Source organism: Caretta caretta, chromosome 1 (assembly GCF_965140235.1).
Source record: "Caretta caretta isolate rCarCar2 chromosome 1, rCarCar1.hap1, whole genome shotgun sequence".
Lineage (NCBI taxonomy): Eukaryota > Metazoa > Chordata > Testudines > Cheloniidae > Caretta > Caretta caretta.
This window is the reverse complement of record NC_134206.1, coordinates 295,377,010-295,394,586: the sequence shown is the minus strand read 5'-3', so window position 1 is coordinate 295,394,586 and position 17,577 is coordinate 295,377,010. Positions and strand designations below refer to the sequence as shown.

Sequence of the window (17,577 nt, the reverse complement as noted above, 5' to 3'; positions counted from 1 at the left end):
AGGGTGAAGATGGGGGAGGGGCCGGAGAAAGGCGGGGAGGAGAGATACCCTTCCAGGATCTATTCACTTCAGTTTCTGTGAATCTCTCTTTCCCCGGAACTTAAATGTGAAGAAAATTGTGTGTGTGTGTGGGGGGGGGGGGGGGGGGGAGGGAGGGAGAAGTAGGGGGGACACTGACAGATGGTGGTACTTGGCAATGCTCAATCAGATTGACATCATCCCAGCAGTTGAGTACAAAACAAACACACAAAAAAGCAATTCAGGTAGATCAAGCTTTATGAAATTTATGTAGTTTCCTCAGCTGGCCAATTTGAGAGAGGACTGTGCAATATACCATTCTTACTTCAGTTTGGCTCTTGTGTTTAAAACGGACCATTCTACCTATTTCCTGCAAGGCTGGAACAACTATAGTCACTCTAGGTTTAATTTAAAAGTATGAATATTATTCTAGATGAAGCTTCTGGAGAATGTTCTGGGTTAAGGATACACACAGGATACAACTATACTTAAAGTACATTAGAAATAAAAAAGAAAAACAACCACCATCCAGCGCATCACTTTATAGGACCATAAAGTCAAGATATTATTTTAGCCTTGGGGTTAATATTGTTTCTTGATTAGTCATATTTTCCATCATTGGCACCATTTCACTTTTCCACCTCCTGTGTGGCCACACTTATGTAAAATTAAACTAATTTTAAAAGCCACTTTACACAGTTTTTGTCCTTCTGCCAAGGCAGAGTACACTAAATTTTCTCTGCTTACAGCAAATCTCTAGGAGACTGCTGGTGCTCTTACACAGCCCTGATGTTGAGGGCTACATTTCCCTTTTCCTTGGGGAAGATTAATGGAAAAAGCAGTTTACACCAATAAAAAATAGCACTGGGATATGACAGAAGCCAGACTCTGGAACCTAAGACCATATTAACGATATTGGCATACAAGCACACAGGAGGTATCTGTACAAGTGCACTTCATTTTGATTAAGCCAACAAAGTAGCTAATTACAATGGAAAAAGAGAAACGAGGCTTGGCTTGTTTACAGGATTCTTCTGACATTTAACCAAGTAGAAGTGGTGTTAATGATCCACAATTAAACAAAATCTTAATGCCTCGCCCTAAGAAATAAAATTTATCGTTGTTACAAGGTACTGGATGATAAACATTAATATCCATTGTGCTAGACAAAATGTTGTCAGCAATGGAGCTAGTCATGGACATAGTTAATACAGTTATTAAAATCTTCATGGCAAAAGGCAGCTGGTAAAGATACTTCTGGCTATCTGGGATACCAGCAGGAAGAGGTGTTCCAGAAGTAACTAACACTGAACTTCAATCTTTGTTAGAACAAACCTCCTTCGACACAATCACTGCCCACAAGCTAGTTGTCTCCTGCCACCAAATCAGCATCACTCCATCTTATCTAGACTGAGCCTCAGGCACCCATTCTCATCCAAGATCTGCTTTCAGCCATTACATTTTCTTCATTCAGCGAAAAACAGACAAATACATCATTTGCAGATTGATAGCAGTGCAGCCTCAATGGTCTGTCTCACACACTGGACAGGATGAAGAGAGAACAAAATTTGGCAGGAATTTGTACAAGAAGATCCCTTGGGGCAGATGAGCAATTACCCCAAATCAACCTCTTATCTTGCAGAGAAGGGGAAAAACCAAACCAAACCACACAATCATCATTATCTTCCCTTCCTGGGGACTGCAGGCAGGCCAACAAATAAGTCATGGTCAGATATTATCAACAGCTGCTGAAAAATCTAGAAGAAATCAGCATGGACACCTGACCTCTGTGCGTCACTAAGCTATGGAGACCACAAAGAATCTTTGTTCTATACCCAGGGCAAAAGCCACACCAATATAAAGGAAACCAGCTGAAATCAATGACTTTTTCCACCACATCCTTCTCAACCCTTTTAATTGTGGGAAATTAAGACTGCAGACAGGATTATAATCCTCAGGACTCGCAATTAGACATACGTTATTTTGAAAGAAACTGAAACACTGCCCTGAATGGTGGTGCTAACTTTCTCAAATGACAATAGACTCAATCACTGCCGTTTGATTAGCCAGGAGAGGCAAGTTTTCCAAACCTCCTCCAAATGAATCCAGAACCTAAGTGGGTAAAATAAAATAAAAATAAAACCAGGCAGAATCTCAGAATGAACACTACATCTGTAGACACTGAATGCCCAGTTTGGTTACACCTCCAACATTAAAATCAATTAAAAATTGTATCTTGCAATTTACAAAAATGTCAGTATATCATGAGACGTTTCACTACACCACCATAAATATAGTCAACGTCCTAGACATTTAAACTCATGTGTCATTGGAAGACCAAAGACAAGGATTTTTATTCTGATGTCAGTGATATTTAAGTTTCCGAGAAGGGGAAAAAAAAAAAAAAAGACACCACAAATACTGATACCTGTATTTTTAGGATACCATTTGAAATATCTTTACATCAGACAGGAAGCATTAAAATGTGGGCAGGGACCCGATAATGAGTTCTATGTTATTGCAAGATTGGGGCATTCATATATTCTAACCGTTCAATTCATAAAAATATTTGAAGTAGTGGAGAAGGAATGGAATATTGTCTTTTTCCCATTTTGTACATACCAAAAACAAACAAAAATATGCTTCCAAACACTATTTTTAGTCACAGCCTTTTAACTTGGATTTTTAAACATAACATTTTGTTTTGTAATGAACAGCATTAAGAATAGTTTTCAGAATAGCAGCCGTGTTAGTCTGTATCCGCAAAAAGAAAAGGAGGACTTGTGGCACCTTAGAGACTAACCAATTTATTTGAGCATAAGCTTTCGTGAGCTACAGCTCACTTCATTGGACGCATTCAGTGCAAAATACAGTGGGGAGATTTTATATACACAGAGAACATGAAACAATGGGTGTTACCATACACACTGTAACGAGAGTAATCAGGTAAGGTGAGCTATTACCAGCAGGAGAGAAAAAAAGCCTTTTGTGGTGATAATCAAGGTGGGCCATTTCCAGCATTGACAAGAATGTGTCAGGAACAGTAGGGGGCGGAAAATAAACATGGGGAAATAGTTTTACTTGGTGTAATGACACACCCACTCCCAGTCTTTATTCAAGCCTAATTTAATGGTGTCCAGTTTGCAAATTAATTCAAATTCAGCAGTCTCCCGTTGGAGCCTGATTTTGAAATTTTTTTTATTGAAAAATTGCAACTTTTAGGTCTGTAATCGAGTGACCAGAGAGATTGAAGTGAAGTGTTCTCCGACTGATTTTTGAACGTTATAATTCTTGACGTCTGATTTGTGTTCATTTATTTTTTTACATAGAGACTGTCCGGTTTGGCAAATGTACATGGCAGAGGAGCGTTGCTGGCACATGATGGCATAATAGCTCATCTTATCTGATCACTCTCGTTACAGTGTGCATTGTAACACCCATTGTTTCATGTTCTCTGTGTATATAAAATCTCCCCACTGTATTTTGCACTGAATGCATACAATGAAGTGAGCTGTAGCTCACGAAAGCTTATGCTCAAATACATTTGTTAGTCTCTAAGATGCCACAAGTACTCCTTTTCTTATTAAGAATACTTTGGTTTACTTTCTTTCTCTACATATTCGGGAAATTATGTCTGGTTAGAGATCCAAGTTATGACACTTAGAGAAAAACTAGAGAAGGGAAAAAACTATTGACTTAGTGAGTGAATCTACTTTAAGATTTTAAGCATTATTGACTTAGAGATTTGTGCTTAACTCAGGATAAATTAATATATTTAAAAATGCAGTTAGTTAATCATCATCAAATACCCATACCAACATCTGTCACCACATCGCCACATCTGGCTGCAATGAAGGCAAATTAACAATCAGATTCAGAAATCTGGCAATATGATAAACTAAAGCATGCAAAATCCATTCTCTACATTCAGACCACCAGTGATTAAGGATGGATTAACTTCCTGTCTCTAATACTGGCGCCTAAATTAAAGGAGGGAAATTACTCTGCAATCTGCGTACCAGGTTTCTGGCTACAAACAACAAAAAGCCCTTAAGTCAGCTACTTTAGGCAGGGAAACCTTTTGCTCCAGACGTATCCTCTGAAAACCGTCTATGATGTTCTAGTCTAACAGCTGCTTTCAATTTGGTTTAAAAGTAAGTTTGACAACTATATAAATTTGCGCCTTCTAAGTGAGCAGATCTGAAAACGTAAGTCCTGTAGTAGTAAAACTTGGGGAGGCACATTGTTTTAATACATTGCTGACCAGAGAATTCACAGCTTTTTTAAATACTGGATATCAGTATCAAGGAAAACAAAAGGGAAAATTCTCATTTAGTCTTAATTGCCATCACATAGTAAGTGTCTTTCTTTGGTATAGGGTGGCTAATAATATTGGGCTCCTCAATTTAAATTTAATCTAGCAAGTATTTAAACTTATAACAACTGCTCAACTTGAGTGAGGAATGAAGTACAGTTCACATTTATCTATATGGAGAAGAGAGCAGACACAAATGGAAGAGCAGCAGAAGTTAAACCAAGGAAGAATTATCTTGTACATTGGTTACCTTTTTACACTGGGTGTGGAAGTGATTGGAGGAGCAGTCGAGAAAACATAGGGGAAAACACAGACTCTGACCTGCACTGAATATTTGGGAAATAATTAATCTTCAAGCCATTTATTGAGAGGAGAATGATACTACCAGGCAAACGTCTAGGGCCTGATTTTTTCTTTTTTAAACTAAGTTGCTCGCTGTGTATGTGTGTGTCCAATCTGCATATCCACCACCAGATGTGTACACTCAAGTTATTTGTATGCACCGTGGCTAGACAGCTGACTATACAGCCAGTCTTGTGCGCATGTGGGACAATTTGGGGAAGCTGCATGACCAGAACCACTTCTAAGGACAGCAGGTATCTAATACAGTGAATCCATATCCTCTACATTTTAGACAAACTGATGAGATAAGGGCCAGAGGCTTATATGCACAACATATATTTTCAATTTCTATCAACATACCTCCACCTTGCATTTTTCATACTCTATTGTGTCTCAAGACCACAAGGCAGCATATTTTATTAAAAGTGATGTGCAAATAAGATGCATGGTACCTGCAAACAGCACGGAACGTCCATTCATAAAAAGGTACAGATATTGGTACAAGTTTAGGATGCTTCAGTACTCATTTCAATAAAATGAAGTCTGACAGGAAATATACATAGTATTATTTACATCATTAATTTACAAGAGATACCATTTGCATAAAACAAAGCTATAAAATAATTAGAAATATAGTACTTCTCTAAGGAATGTATTCCCTGTATAAAATTTTATAACATTTTGGCAATTATGTTTTATCTGTATAAAAACGTATTCATTCTTTCTGATTTCATAGCTCCATTAAAAACATGGATTCCCCCCACCCCTTTTAAATAAAGCTCCACATTGAGGTAGTATGTCAAAAATATTTCCTTTGGTTCCATCTATCAATGGCCAGTCCAAAAGCAGCTATGTATTCAGGTCACAGGACTGGAAAGTAGGAGTCCTAAAGTTTTCAAAGGCCTGTTTGTAAGTACAAATGCTGTTTTCCTCATAAGAAACCGTCCTGTCCTTTCCATCTTCCTCTGCCTCTGAGTCAAAGTCCAATGAGGCTTGAGAATTATTATTATGGAAGGTTTTGGGTTTACAACTTGCTGGCTGCATACAGCTTGAAAAAGAGTCTAGTTGAGGCCTCCATAGAGACTTTCCAAATGTTCCTGCAAGATAGAAATTTGTAAGGAAAGAAATGCTGGTGTTAACAGCTCTAAGTCTTACCAAGGGCTGAACACGAGAATACAAATCAAGGACACAGCTCAAGTTCTCTGAAATGAAATTTGGCTTTGTTTCTAAGTCGTACTATTATTCCCCACCCAAAGGAAAAAAAGCCCTCTATACTCATATGTACCCATTTAAAACTCTTAGATGAGTTGTTAAAAGTGTTTCCAAAGTGAATAACTTGGTTGATAACCATTCAGAAGAACCCACCCCCTTTAATTTCCTTGTTTATGTTTCCATGAATTTCCTCATTCTCAAAACACAAAATACAAACAAAAACATGAAAACAAGTCACAAAATCATTCTAATGCATAACCAAGAACAATCTTTTCAACATGCTTTTTGGACTGGTGTACTCTGAAAAGTGACTCAAACATTCACTCTGTTTAGCTAGACTGATATTAAGAGCCGTTTATAATTTTATATATATAAAAACTACACACCCTGCAATCAATGCCAGACAGTGTTCTTTCTGGCTTGTGTCACACATCAGTAACAAAGATCCTGCCAGTGAAATTCTGCCTTCATTTATACCCCATTTGCTCTCAGCTGGCTAGTACAGGAGTAACCCAAGTAGAATTTGGCATTCAACTGAATCTTCATTAAACAATTCTGTTGATGCACTAGCCAGAAAATACCACATTTTCTCGTCTCCCTTTTCCATGTGGAGACTCCACAGCTAACACCATTACACTGAAAGTCTTCACTTTTTTCACAGACAGAAAATATAATTAGATATGACTGACACATGGCATAGATCTGTTGATTAAGGTACCACACTTACACATACTGCCCCCCAAAAAGTGGCTCCTAGTGACACTTGGCTTCAATAAGTTATGCTATGTAGACCTTTAAAAACATATGGCAGGTTTGAAGTAGGGTTGCAATCAGTTGCATTTTACCGAAGAAGGGTCTATCTTAAGTCATTACCAAACTCAGATCTTCTGGGAGGTAACTGAATGTTGCTTGTGATATATGGTCCTAAAAAGCGCACTCTCTTGTATTACAGTTGTGAACTGTTCATGCATGATTGTGTTTTACTCCATGGGGGAGGCTACCACAGGAACTAAAAACAGTGGGGGGTGATTAAGGTGAGTCACTGAGACTAAACAACTCCAGAGATGTTCCACCCCCTGGGGTGGTTTGTATATACTAGTTCATGATGGGTTTTCCAGACGCTAGGAAACAACGGAGGAGCTTTTGATATAAAAGGATGAACCTAAACTGACTTATGGCTTCTTTCTGATGCAGCAAATGGACAAAGGGAGGCCCTCATGGAAGGGCTGGAAAGACACTAGCCTACTAGGGCCCCATAAGATTGATGGGTGATTCCTGGTATGCTAAGTGTGTGTTTAAATCTGTTTATTGTTTTATTATTTTTATTTTTTGTAATGCTTTTATCTTAAGAAAAAGTGTGCTTGCTTAGAAAGAGCTGCGTGATAGCTTGTAACCTTTGGCAATACACTTTTCATAGCCATTGGAAAGAAAGCAAAAGCTCAGGCACTAGTCTTTAAGCAGACTGGCTTGCTGGGAATATCATAGTGCAAGGTAGGGAGATGTGAAGCCTTAAAACTCCAGTCAGGAGGGAGACACACATGGGTCTTCACCCAAGAGAGGTGACAGCTGGGAGCAGAAAACCTTACGTGAGGGACCATGGAGGGGCAATACAGGTGCAGTTACCCAGAAACTGTGATGTTATCAACTAAGCAATACATGCAGAAGTTATTCCCTTTCTATAGTAAAATATATTTTATAACGTACGGAATCTTTTTTTTAAATCCATCAGAAAAATTATTAATAATCAAGAAACTAAAGGCTTGTTCATAACTTCACCATATAGTCACACTGCTTTTTGTTTCTCCTTTGAGCAGGACCAGGTCTAGGCACCAGCAAAGCAAGAACGTACTTGGGGCGGCAGAATTCCAGGGGCAGCATTTCGGCCACCCTTTTTCTTTTTTATTGTTGCTTGGGCAGTTGCACTCTTGGAGCTTGGGGTGGCAAAAACCTAGAGCTGGCCCGGCCTTTGAGCCCCTCAAGTGTTGGTGCACTGTCTATTCAGAGGCCTTGTCTGAGTATGAAGTGCCCTGCATGCTCCTGGCACTACATAAATAATGGAGGAAAAGAGGTAATACTAAAGTTAGCTTTCACAAACTAAGGCCTTGCTTACATGGGAAAGTTTCATTGGTTAAATTGCCAAAATTTTCAAACAGTATATATTTGATAAACTGTAGTATCCCACTGAACTCAGGGGCAACTGCATGTGCTCAGTTTCTCTGAAAAAAAGGTAGGCTACTTATGTGACCAGCTTTTAGATACGTTTCTCACAATATGTAACAATCATATAAGCAATCACCGAGTATCACCCTGAACTACTGTTCTGACTAAAGGATAAACATGTTTTCTAGTACATGCAAGTCATAAGGAACATGTGTATACAAATGATGTTTGCAGCTTTAAGAAATGCAGTAGCTGAAACATACCCATGAAAGTGCTACTAGTGGTAATAGCGGATGGTTCCTGATTTCTGTTCAAATCAAAGATGTCGGAGTTTAGAGTCAAGCTTTTCACTCCAATTCCTTCACTTGGCATGCAAGTAGAGTCAAGCAATTTGCTACTTGTAGCCTGCATTCCAATGCTGCCAACATACTGGTCAAAGGGATCTTCTGGTGAATGTGATAATGTTCCAAGTGAATATGGATAGCGTTCTTTTTTCTTTAAGTAAGTAGAGTCACATGGGTCCATACACACTGTTCTTTGGTCAGGGCTGCAGCCTTAATAAAAAGGAGAAATCAGGATTACTAGGAATCTTATAAGGCAAGACTGAAACAGGACTAAAATATTTATTTGACTTACTTGTATGGTATGCTTCAAAAACGTCAGAGCCATAAGCATTCCCTTTTAAATACACAGTCCCTGAAGTCCCCAGATAGTGGCATAAGAATGGATCTGTAACAACCTCCAGGTCTGTTTCACTGTCATTATCTAGATGACAAATGCCTTAAAAATAAAGACACGATGTATCAGCTAACAGACTCCTTTTTCTAGGCTTCATCCTGCACAATTAGTTTTACTAGTGGAGTTTTGTTCTTCTGCAAATAAAACAACTACAGCGATGAAACCTGCAGTGGAATTTAAGAACACTTTTCCTGGAGGGGCAGGAGTTTGCAAGAGTTCAGTTAAACAGCTTTATAAGGCTGCTACACCTTAGCCCTAACCCTCTCCAGAATGGCGATGTCAAGATTTCTCAGCATGTCACCACTCTGTTGGTCTGCTTATCTTCTAGGAGTATAAAATAAATACCAGAAGAGCCAGGATTTCATTTAAAAAAAAAAAAATCACGCAATGAGTTCATTTGCAACCAAAGATTCTGCTCTGAGTACTGAAGCCATGGTCCAAATAATGGCTACAAGTCATCAAGTGTTACAGAGTAGATTACTCCTCTAAAAACACAATGATCATTTTGAGATGCTTTCAAAAATTAAGGCCTTGCTTACACGGGAAAGTTTCATTGGTTAAATCATATAGTAAAAAAATATAATGCCCCCTATGGACACTACTATTCCTGTATAAAAGAGTGCTTTTGGAGGATGAGGAGGGGTATAGCTTAAGTTATCTTTCAAGAGACCTAACTGAAACAACAAAAAAGGTACTCTAACGCTCGTAGAGTTCATGTGTAGACTCATCTTGTTTTGGTGTAAGTATAATCAGTTTAAATTCATACTTGAGGTATATTGAAGAAGCTTCTCTATGTAGACAAGGCCATATGTCAAGTGGATCAGTAAAACCAAGTTTCTGTTATCAGCACAAGCATTTCTCATCCCTGTATTTCATAGTAAAATCTCAGCTTCAAATATTATTTTAATGGGTTGAAGCAATCAGTAAGTCAGTCACAGGGCCTACATGGTAACTAACGAAGATGCTTCACTGGTGTCATTGTCTTCCTAACTAACGTAATGAATTGTAGTGTCTGATTTCTAGTAACCAAAACAGTGCCAAGTTTTATATCTAAAGTATTTACCATTACTATCTCTTTGCTGTAAAAAATATCCCCCCATTGAAGAAGTTATGAACTGATGATGACTTCCATTTTCTGATGACCCATACCCATCCTGCCTTTCAGCTAATGTTCCCTGGGATGACAGGTAACTTGGAATGTCAGCAGGCAAGTTGGTCTCATCTGTAATTTAAGAGGGGGGGGAGGGAAATATGCATAAAACCATCAGTATATTTTAGGTTTCTTTGAAATATTTTTAAACCAGCCACCAACATGATGAAGGCAACAAATGATTCACCCTTCTGAATTTGAGTCAAAACACACAAACATTTCTGGAAGAAAGTTACTGGAGAACAACCACAAACACATTTGAGGACTCCTTTGCACTGCCAAGCTTCAGTTTACACACCTGTATTTGTGATGCTGCAATCTTCATTTCTTCTCCTTGTGTGGTATATGATGACCACCCACACAAGGGAAGTGCCCACCACACAGCAAACCACTGCTATGATCACTACGCCGACTGTGGCCCATCCATCATCATCCAATGATGGAGCAATGTTTTGAGGAGAATCACAAGTGGGAGTGGGAATTACATTTAGACGAATGTTGCCTCTCTCTGTTCCAAGCGTATTAGACATTTCACAAGTGTATTTCCCAGCATCTTCAATGTCTGTGTCCACAATAATCAGTAACTGGTTGCCTGCAGCGAAGAAGTGCCTTTCTGTTACCACCAACGGGCTGTCATCCTTAGTCCAGTTCAACCGAGGCGGAGGGCTACCACCAGCAATGCATTGCAAGACTGCAGTTTCACCTTTTGTTACTGTTCGGTCTAGCAAGGGCCGCAAAAATGATGGTGTTTCTGGAAAAAAAAAAAATCTAAGTTACTTTTATAAGAAAACATAGGTGGTTCCAACCCAATCCACAGAAAAACAAAAACAAAAAACAAATGAGTTGGGGTAATATTAAAATCACAAAGTTTCTAACATGTGTGTTTTTCTAAACATTAATCCTTAGAAAGATGGCATGTTTTAGACCAGGATGGCCAACCTGAGCCGGAGAAGGTGCCAGAATTTACCAATGTACATTGCCAAAGTGCCACAGTAATACATCAGCAGCCCACATCACAGTCCCTCCCCCTCTACCCCGGTGCCCGCACCTCCACTCCCTCCCCACGCCTCCTGTCCGTCGCGATCAGCTGTTTTGCAGTAGGCTCTGGGATGGAGGGGGGAGGAGAAAGGGTGCAGCATGCTGAGGGAGCGGGCAGGGAGGGGCAGGGGCGTTGGGTAAGGGCTGGAGTGGAGGCAGGGCCTGGGGTTGAGCAGTGGAAAGTTGGCACCTGTAGCTCCAATCCCGGAGTCAGCACCTATGCCAGGAGCCACATATTAAACTTCTGAAGAGCCACATGTGGCTCTGGAGCCACAGGTTGGCCACCCCTGTTTTAGACAAATGACTACACAGTTATGCATCTGCTAAATACACATGCTCTTTGCAATCACCCCAAAATGTTTAAGACAAAATATCTAGGTTGTTGCCAAGCACCATTCTAGAAGCAAATTTCTACACAAACACTGAGGTAGCTAACAGTTTTGGGAAATGATTTAACTAAATTGAAAGCATCATTAAGGCCTAATTATACTTATAGTTTTTCTACTGGTGGGGGAGAAGGGGAGACATCTTTAGCCTGAGCTAAAAGACTGGCGTCAGCTCATTTAGTGATCACAACTAGATGCTCACTAGCCCTACAAAAGAAAAAAACCCGAGGAAATAAGTTACATATTAGCATAGTGTTCTCTAGAATATATTATTAGTGGAGATGCCAACTCTGAATTTAAAAAAATAAAAATAAAAAAAACTTCACTTTTTCCTTTTTTCTATTACTGAACTTCTCAGGAAAAAATCCCAGCAACCTCCTCCTTTCTCTGTGTATACTAAATCATTTCTATTTTAAACTATGCATTTAAATGGAAAATGTAACTCTATTTTATTATTTATTAGAACAATGATTGTGTATTAAAATTATAAGTATGGATTTCTAACCAATGGCCATTGATTCACAAATGACGACTTCACGAAATACATTACCACAGAACTCATCTGAAAAGACATTTTTCAGCTAAACATGTGCCTCCAAAAGCACTCACTAGTAGTGAATTGATACATCTCCCTATTAAGCCCTATAACACATTTTATTAATAACATCTAAAAGTATGGCAAAACTTGTCACACCACTTCAATAGAAAAGACTTATATCATTACATATCGACAGTTTCTCACCTAGTACTGTCAGTGTTGCATTAGCTGAAATGCTCCCAGCAGTGTTTTGAGCTGTACAGCTATAAACTCCAGTGTCCTCAATTTTTACATCAACAATAAAGAACACATCATCCTCAGGCATGACATGCATACGTCTCTTGCGTGCTGCAGGAAAGTCTGTGCCACCATCTTTCTGCCAAGCAATCTGCGGTACTGGATGACCAACTGCAGCACATTCTAATCGTGCCGTTGCCCCAGCACGAATGGTTAGGTCCATGGGCATCTTTGTAAATGAAGGCAGCACTAAAGCAAAAAACAAAACAAAAAGTTTAACCAGATACAAGTAGGTTTGTTTCCAATTTTGGGGCAAATTATTTTTCCTCCTTTGCACAATATTTTCTCAATTTCAGTACACCCAACTCCAATAAGCATAAAACTTATACCAGTTTCAACAACAGCGATGTGCAAGGCTTTGCAGATAGGATCTGGTGCACAAAGGTCTGGAAAAAAAACCTCACAAGACCGAAACTTGTATCTAGAGAAAAGACGGCCTTATGTTTAAATCAGGAGACGTGGGTTTCATCCTCATTCAGGAAGCCTGTAGCAGAGTTGACCTCTGCCAAGTCACAGTCTGCGTACCTCAGTAGAGAAGGTTGTTGTCCCCTGTAAAAGGTGGACTGGGGTTCTTCTCTCTCCTATCCTTTCCTTAATCTATTTAGATTGCAAGCTCTTCAGGACAGGGATTGTTTCTTAACTGTGTTTGTACAGCACCTCACACAATAGGGACAGATTCTGGTTGGGCCCTTTAGGTGCAGCTTTAATAATAAACATATCTTGGAAGCAGCATGCTTTCATGAGCTGAAATTAGGATATTAAGCATTTTCTAAAAATAATGCAGTGGGAAAAGAAAACTGTATATTTTAATTTGCTTTACACTGATTTCCTCTTCAAATGCACAGGTAAAACAGGATGCTTACTGTTAACTGTGAGCTTGGCTTTGACAGAGTAGGATGAACCAAAGTGATTTGAAATCACACACTGGTATTTTCCTTCGTTGCTGAATTCAACATTGCGTAGCCGAAGTATGGTAGTGTATTCCATCACTTCACCGCCCTGTGCCCGGAGATGTGCATAATTCTCCATTTCAGCATCATGCAGTAATTCATTGTCCTTTTTCCACGCAAAAGTCATAGGGGAGTCACTGCTGCTGGCTGCCGAACATATGAAACTTAAATTGGAGCCTTTGATTGCTGACTGAGTTTCTGGCTGGACAGTGATCTGTGGTTTAGGAAAATCATCTGTAAAGATGGGAAAGGGGAAAAAATTGTGACACTGATGAAAAGAGGCAAATACCTGGATCCCCAGGACTCTTCTTAGAAAAAGATTTTGTAAGCCTTTGTTTTATAGGTTTGAGAGAAGTCAGACAAGTATTTATAAACCAGAGATACAGTGGTTTAGTTTTAGATTTCATTTATCTCCAGGCATTTAAAGATGTCATATTTATGAGTTTACTGTGCTAAGCCCTCTCTTAGTGAAGAGAAAGCACATCTAAAGCAGACTATGTGCTGTTTATATATAAAAAGGAGAGAACTACAGTTTAACATCTGTAAAAGCTACTTTGACTTTCAGTCACGAAGCCAAGACTCCTTTTTTCTACACCTAAGGCTGCAATAAGTTTTTCTTCACCAAAACATCGTTCTTTCTGCCACCAGAGATTGTCAGACAATCCAGGGTTCTCCCCCAACCCACACACAAGTTGTGGTTCCAGTGATTGCAGTGGTCTGCAGTTCTTTGCTCCAATTTTCAAATGCAGCAGTGCTGAAAATCTGCTAAGCATACTGTACAATGATCACGTGTGGGGTTTTGTATGATGGGGGAGCACTTACCATTTGTATTTTGTGGGATTCCATGTTTATTGTCCTTCAATTATTTACAAGTAAAAACGCACTTAATTTTACAAGTAAAAATGTGTTCTACAGCCAGTCCTGCAAATACAACCTGGGATCCGAGAGTCTTGTTGGGTTATTTCTTTCTTGTGCATCATACCTATAATAAGTTCCACAAGCCAAATTATATCCTTGGTGACATCTACGTCACCACAGTGTGTTCAGTGGTTTTGCATTGGTATAATTTACCGAAACATACTGAATGTTTATACTGATAATGTGAGAGGTGGAATAGGATGCAGCTCATTCTCTTGTGGCTGTGCTGTCTATGCTCTGCAGACAGACGTTAAAAGTATTAAAAACATTTGTTTGGGGGAGGGAGGGCACTAAGATAAGCAGATGCGATACAATATACAAAAGGAACTGATCTGTTGAGTAAGATTCTGCCATTTTCACATAGCCCATTTTCAGAGTAGAACCACACTTTAAAATAAAATCCATAAAGGATATTTCTCATCATCTTCTTCAAGCCATTAACTTCAGCACTTGACTTATAAGCAAAGGAAAAAAGAGACAGCTATTAAGCGTGTTTTATTTGGTTACAAAATCACTATAGTAAGACTACTGTATAATTAAGCAGTTAATACAGGTCACTTCTGCACCTATTTTCAATTGTGAACAGTTTTCTCAAAAGTTTATTTTTGGCCTGAAATTATTCATGCTTTCTTTCATCTTGAAAGGCATAATTTTAGAAAGTGTGAAGTACATCAATTTGGCCATGTTTGAGCTACACTATTATGGACCACTCATTCCATGTGTCCATCCCATTAACAAATTTTAAATTTTTTCCTCTGAGTTGTTTTCAAAATTCCAACTTGGCACTGAAGATTTTAAATTAACATACAAAGTGTACATCATTCTAAAGTTAAAGAAAATAACTTCTTGTGTAACGAGCATTTCTTCAGATGTGTAATCATTCTATCTGAAATATACAAAAGGAGAAGAAAGAAGCACAGCTTGATAGAATACTAAGCACTGCAGAAATGCACCTTTTCCCACTGAGATGTTAATTTAACAAATATGCTACGGAGCCAAACAAGGTGGCCTCTATTCAATTTGGAAGTTGTATTCAGGGAAAGGACACTGCAACAATAACTCTTTCCTTTTAGTTCATCACCAGAAATTCATACAATTTTTAGAAAACAATATTACAGAATAGATAACAGAGCAGACACATAAATGCCATAAATTACGGGGGCCACAATGTGCTGCAACTTTCGGCCCAAGACCTGGATGGTGAAAGTGTAGGCCAATGGTACAAATGCATCTCCATTTCAACAGCCTCAATCACCAACTCCACGGGACAAGCCCCACCAACGCCACTGGCCTTGCCCTCTAAGTTAAGATTTCATCTGTGTGCTTTCACATGACAAGGCAGGACAGCAACGTACTAAAAGATTCATTTCTTTGCCCTTGCTTCTTTTTCCTGGTCCAATAAAGGCCAAGTTTATCAACCTTCTAGGCACAGTAAAAAAAACCCTTCTGTTTAGCCAGACTTTTATCTGACATGTGAAAAGGGGTCTCTTTATTCCTATTAATAAATAATGTTGTGCAGTTAATATGTTGTTAATTTTATGTCTTTTTATGAACACATATCTAGAGACATTGTGATTGCTGCATTTTAAAGATTTAACTGGCACACACCACTTAATTTATTTAAAGAATTGCATCTATTCCTGTTTCACAATTTACTTTTCTTGTTAAACTTATTGTAGTACTAATTTCCTTTTAGAGGAAAGGGCTATTGTGCTTTTTTTAAAGGTTTTGAAATCTATCACAGCTGGCATCAAGCTATAAACTACTAAGTCACTGATAAAAATTACCTTTAGTTAAATGTAACCTGTCACTTAAATTAGCCTCTGTACCAGATGACTAGAGGCTAGCTAATGTAATGCTGATTATTAAAAAGGGCTCCAGAGGTGATTGTGTCAGTTACTGGCCAGTAAGCCTAACTTCAGTATCAGAAAATTGGCTGAAACTACAGTAAAGAATGGAATTATCAGAAACATAGAAGAAGAAGAAGAAGAATCAACTTGATTTTGTAAAGGGAAATCATGCCTCACCAATCTGTTATAATTCTTTGAGGGTGTCAACAAACATGGACAAGGGTGATCCAGTAAATATAATGTATTTAGACTTTCAGAAAACCTTTGACAAGGTCCTACACCTACACCAAAGGCTCTGAAGTGAGTCATGGGATATAAAGGAAGGTCCTCTTATGGATCAGTAACTGGTTAAAAGGTAGGAAACCAAGGACAGGAATAAATGATCAGTTTTCACAATGGAGAGTGGCAAATATCAGTGATCCCCAAGAACCTGTACTGGGATCTGAGCTGTTTAATCCATTCATAAATTATCTGGAAATGGGGGGTGAACAGTGAGGTGGCGAAGTTTGAAAATGATACAAAATTACTCAAGACAGTTAAGTCCACAGCTGAATCCAAAGAATTACAAAGGGATCCCACTAAACTGGGTGACTGGACAACAAAATGGCAGATGAAATTCAACTTGATAAATGCAAAGTAATTCACACTGGGACACACAATCCTAACTATACATACAAAATGATGGGTTCAAAATTAGCTGTTCCCACTCAAGAAAGTTCTTGAAATCATCGTAAACAGTTGTCTAATAACAATTTCTCAATGAGCAATGAAAGTCAAAAAAGCTAATAGAATGTTAGGAATAGGACAGATAAGACAAAAAAAATATCATAATGCCACTCTGTCAATGCCTGGTATGCCCACACCTTGAATACTGCATGCAGTTATGAAAAGGTACAGAGAAGGGTAACCAAAATGATTAGGGCTATGGAACAGCTTCCATATGAAGAGAGATTGAAGAGACTGGGACTGTTCCACTTAGAGCCAACTAAGAGGCAATATAATACAGGTCTCATCATGAATGGTGTGGAGAATGTGAAAAAGGAAGTGTTATTTACCCCTTCACATAACAAGAACCAGGGGTCACGCAATGAAAAAGAGATTTAAACATAGATAAGGAAATATTTCTTCACACAACATGCAGTCAACCTGTGGAACTCATTACCAGGGGATGTTCTGAAGGCCAAAAGTAAAACTGGGTTCAAAAAAGAATTAAGTTCATGGAGGGTAAGTCCAATAATGGCTATTAGCCAAGCTAGCCAGTGATGCAACCCTATGCTCTGGGTGTCCCTAAGATGCTGACTGCCAGAAACCGGATAACAGGGAATGGATCACTCAATAATTGCCCCTGTTCTACTCATTCCCTGTGGGGCACCTGGAACTGGCCACTGTTGGAAGACAGGATACTAGGCTAGATGGACCTTTGGTTTAACCCATTATGCTCATTCTTATGTTATGTTCTTAATAGATAGTGCTATTTTCAGATGTCAAATTCCTCACTGGAATGATTTCCTCATAAAGAAGGTATGTCCTTCATTAGCTCCCTATTAATTTCTTTACTTTATGTTCTGTCCACATCAGCTTTAGAAATTTATACATTAATATTTCAATATTAAATTAAGAGTAGCTAAACACTTTTATAAGACAGTAATGTTAATAGTTGCTATT

The 17,577-nt window shown here is 38.7% G+C and overlaps 1 protein-coding gene across 1 annotated transcript in view; it reads right to left on the bottom strand.

Moving 5' to 3' along the window:
- Positions 1-4,666: 4,666 nt before the first annotated feature.
- Positions 4,667-17,577, bottom strand: part of LRIG3 (leucine rich repeats and immunoglobulin like domains 3) — a 52,318-nt gene continuing 39,407 nt past the window's right edge. The window contains exons 13-19 of the mRNA XM_048835957.2: positions 13,058-13,378; positions 12,102-12,383; positions 10,234-10,686; positions 9,849-10,007; positions 8,684-8,827; positions 8,311-8,601; positions 4,667-5,772 (exon numbers count right to left, since the gene is read on the bottom strand). Coding sequence (XP_048691914.2) covers positions 5,525-5,772; positions 8,311-8,601; positions 8,684-8,827; positions 9,849-10,007; positions 10,234-10,686; positions 12,102-12,383; positions 13,058-13,378 — 1,898 coding nt within the window. The 3' untranslated portion in view covers positions 4,667-5,524. The remainder of the gene's footprint in view (positions 5,773-8,310; positions 8,602-8,683; positions 8,828-9,848; positions 10,008-10,233; positions 10,687-12,101; positions 12,384-13,057; positions 13,379-17,577) is intronic.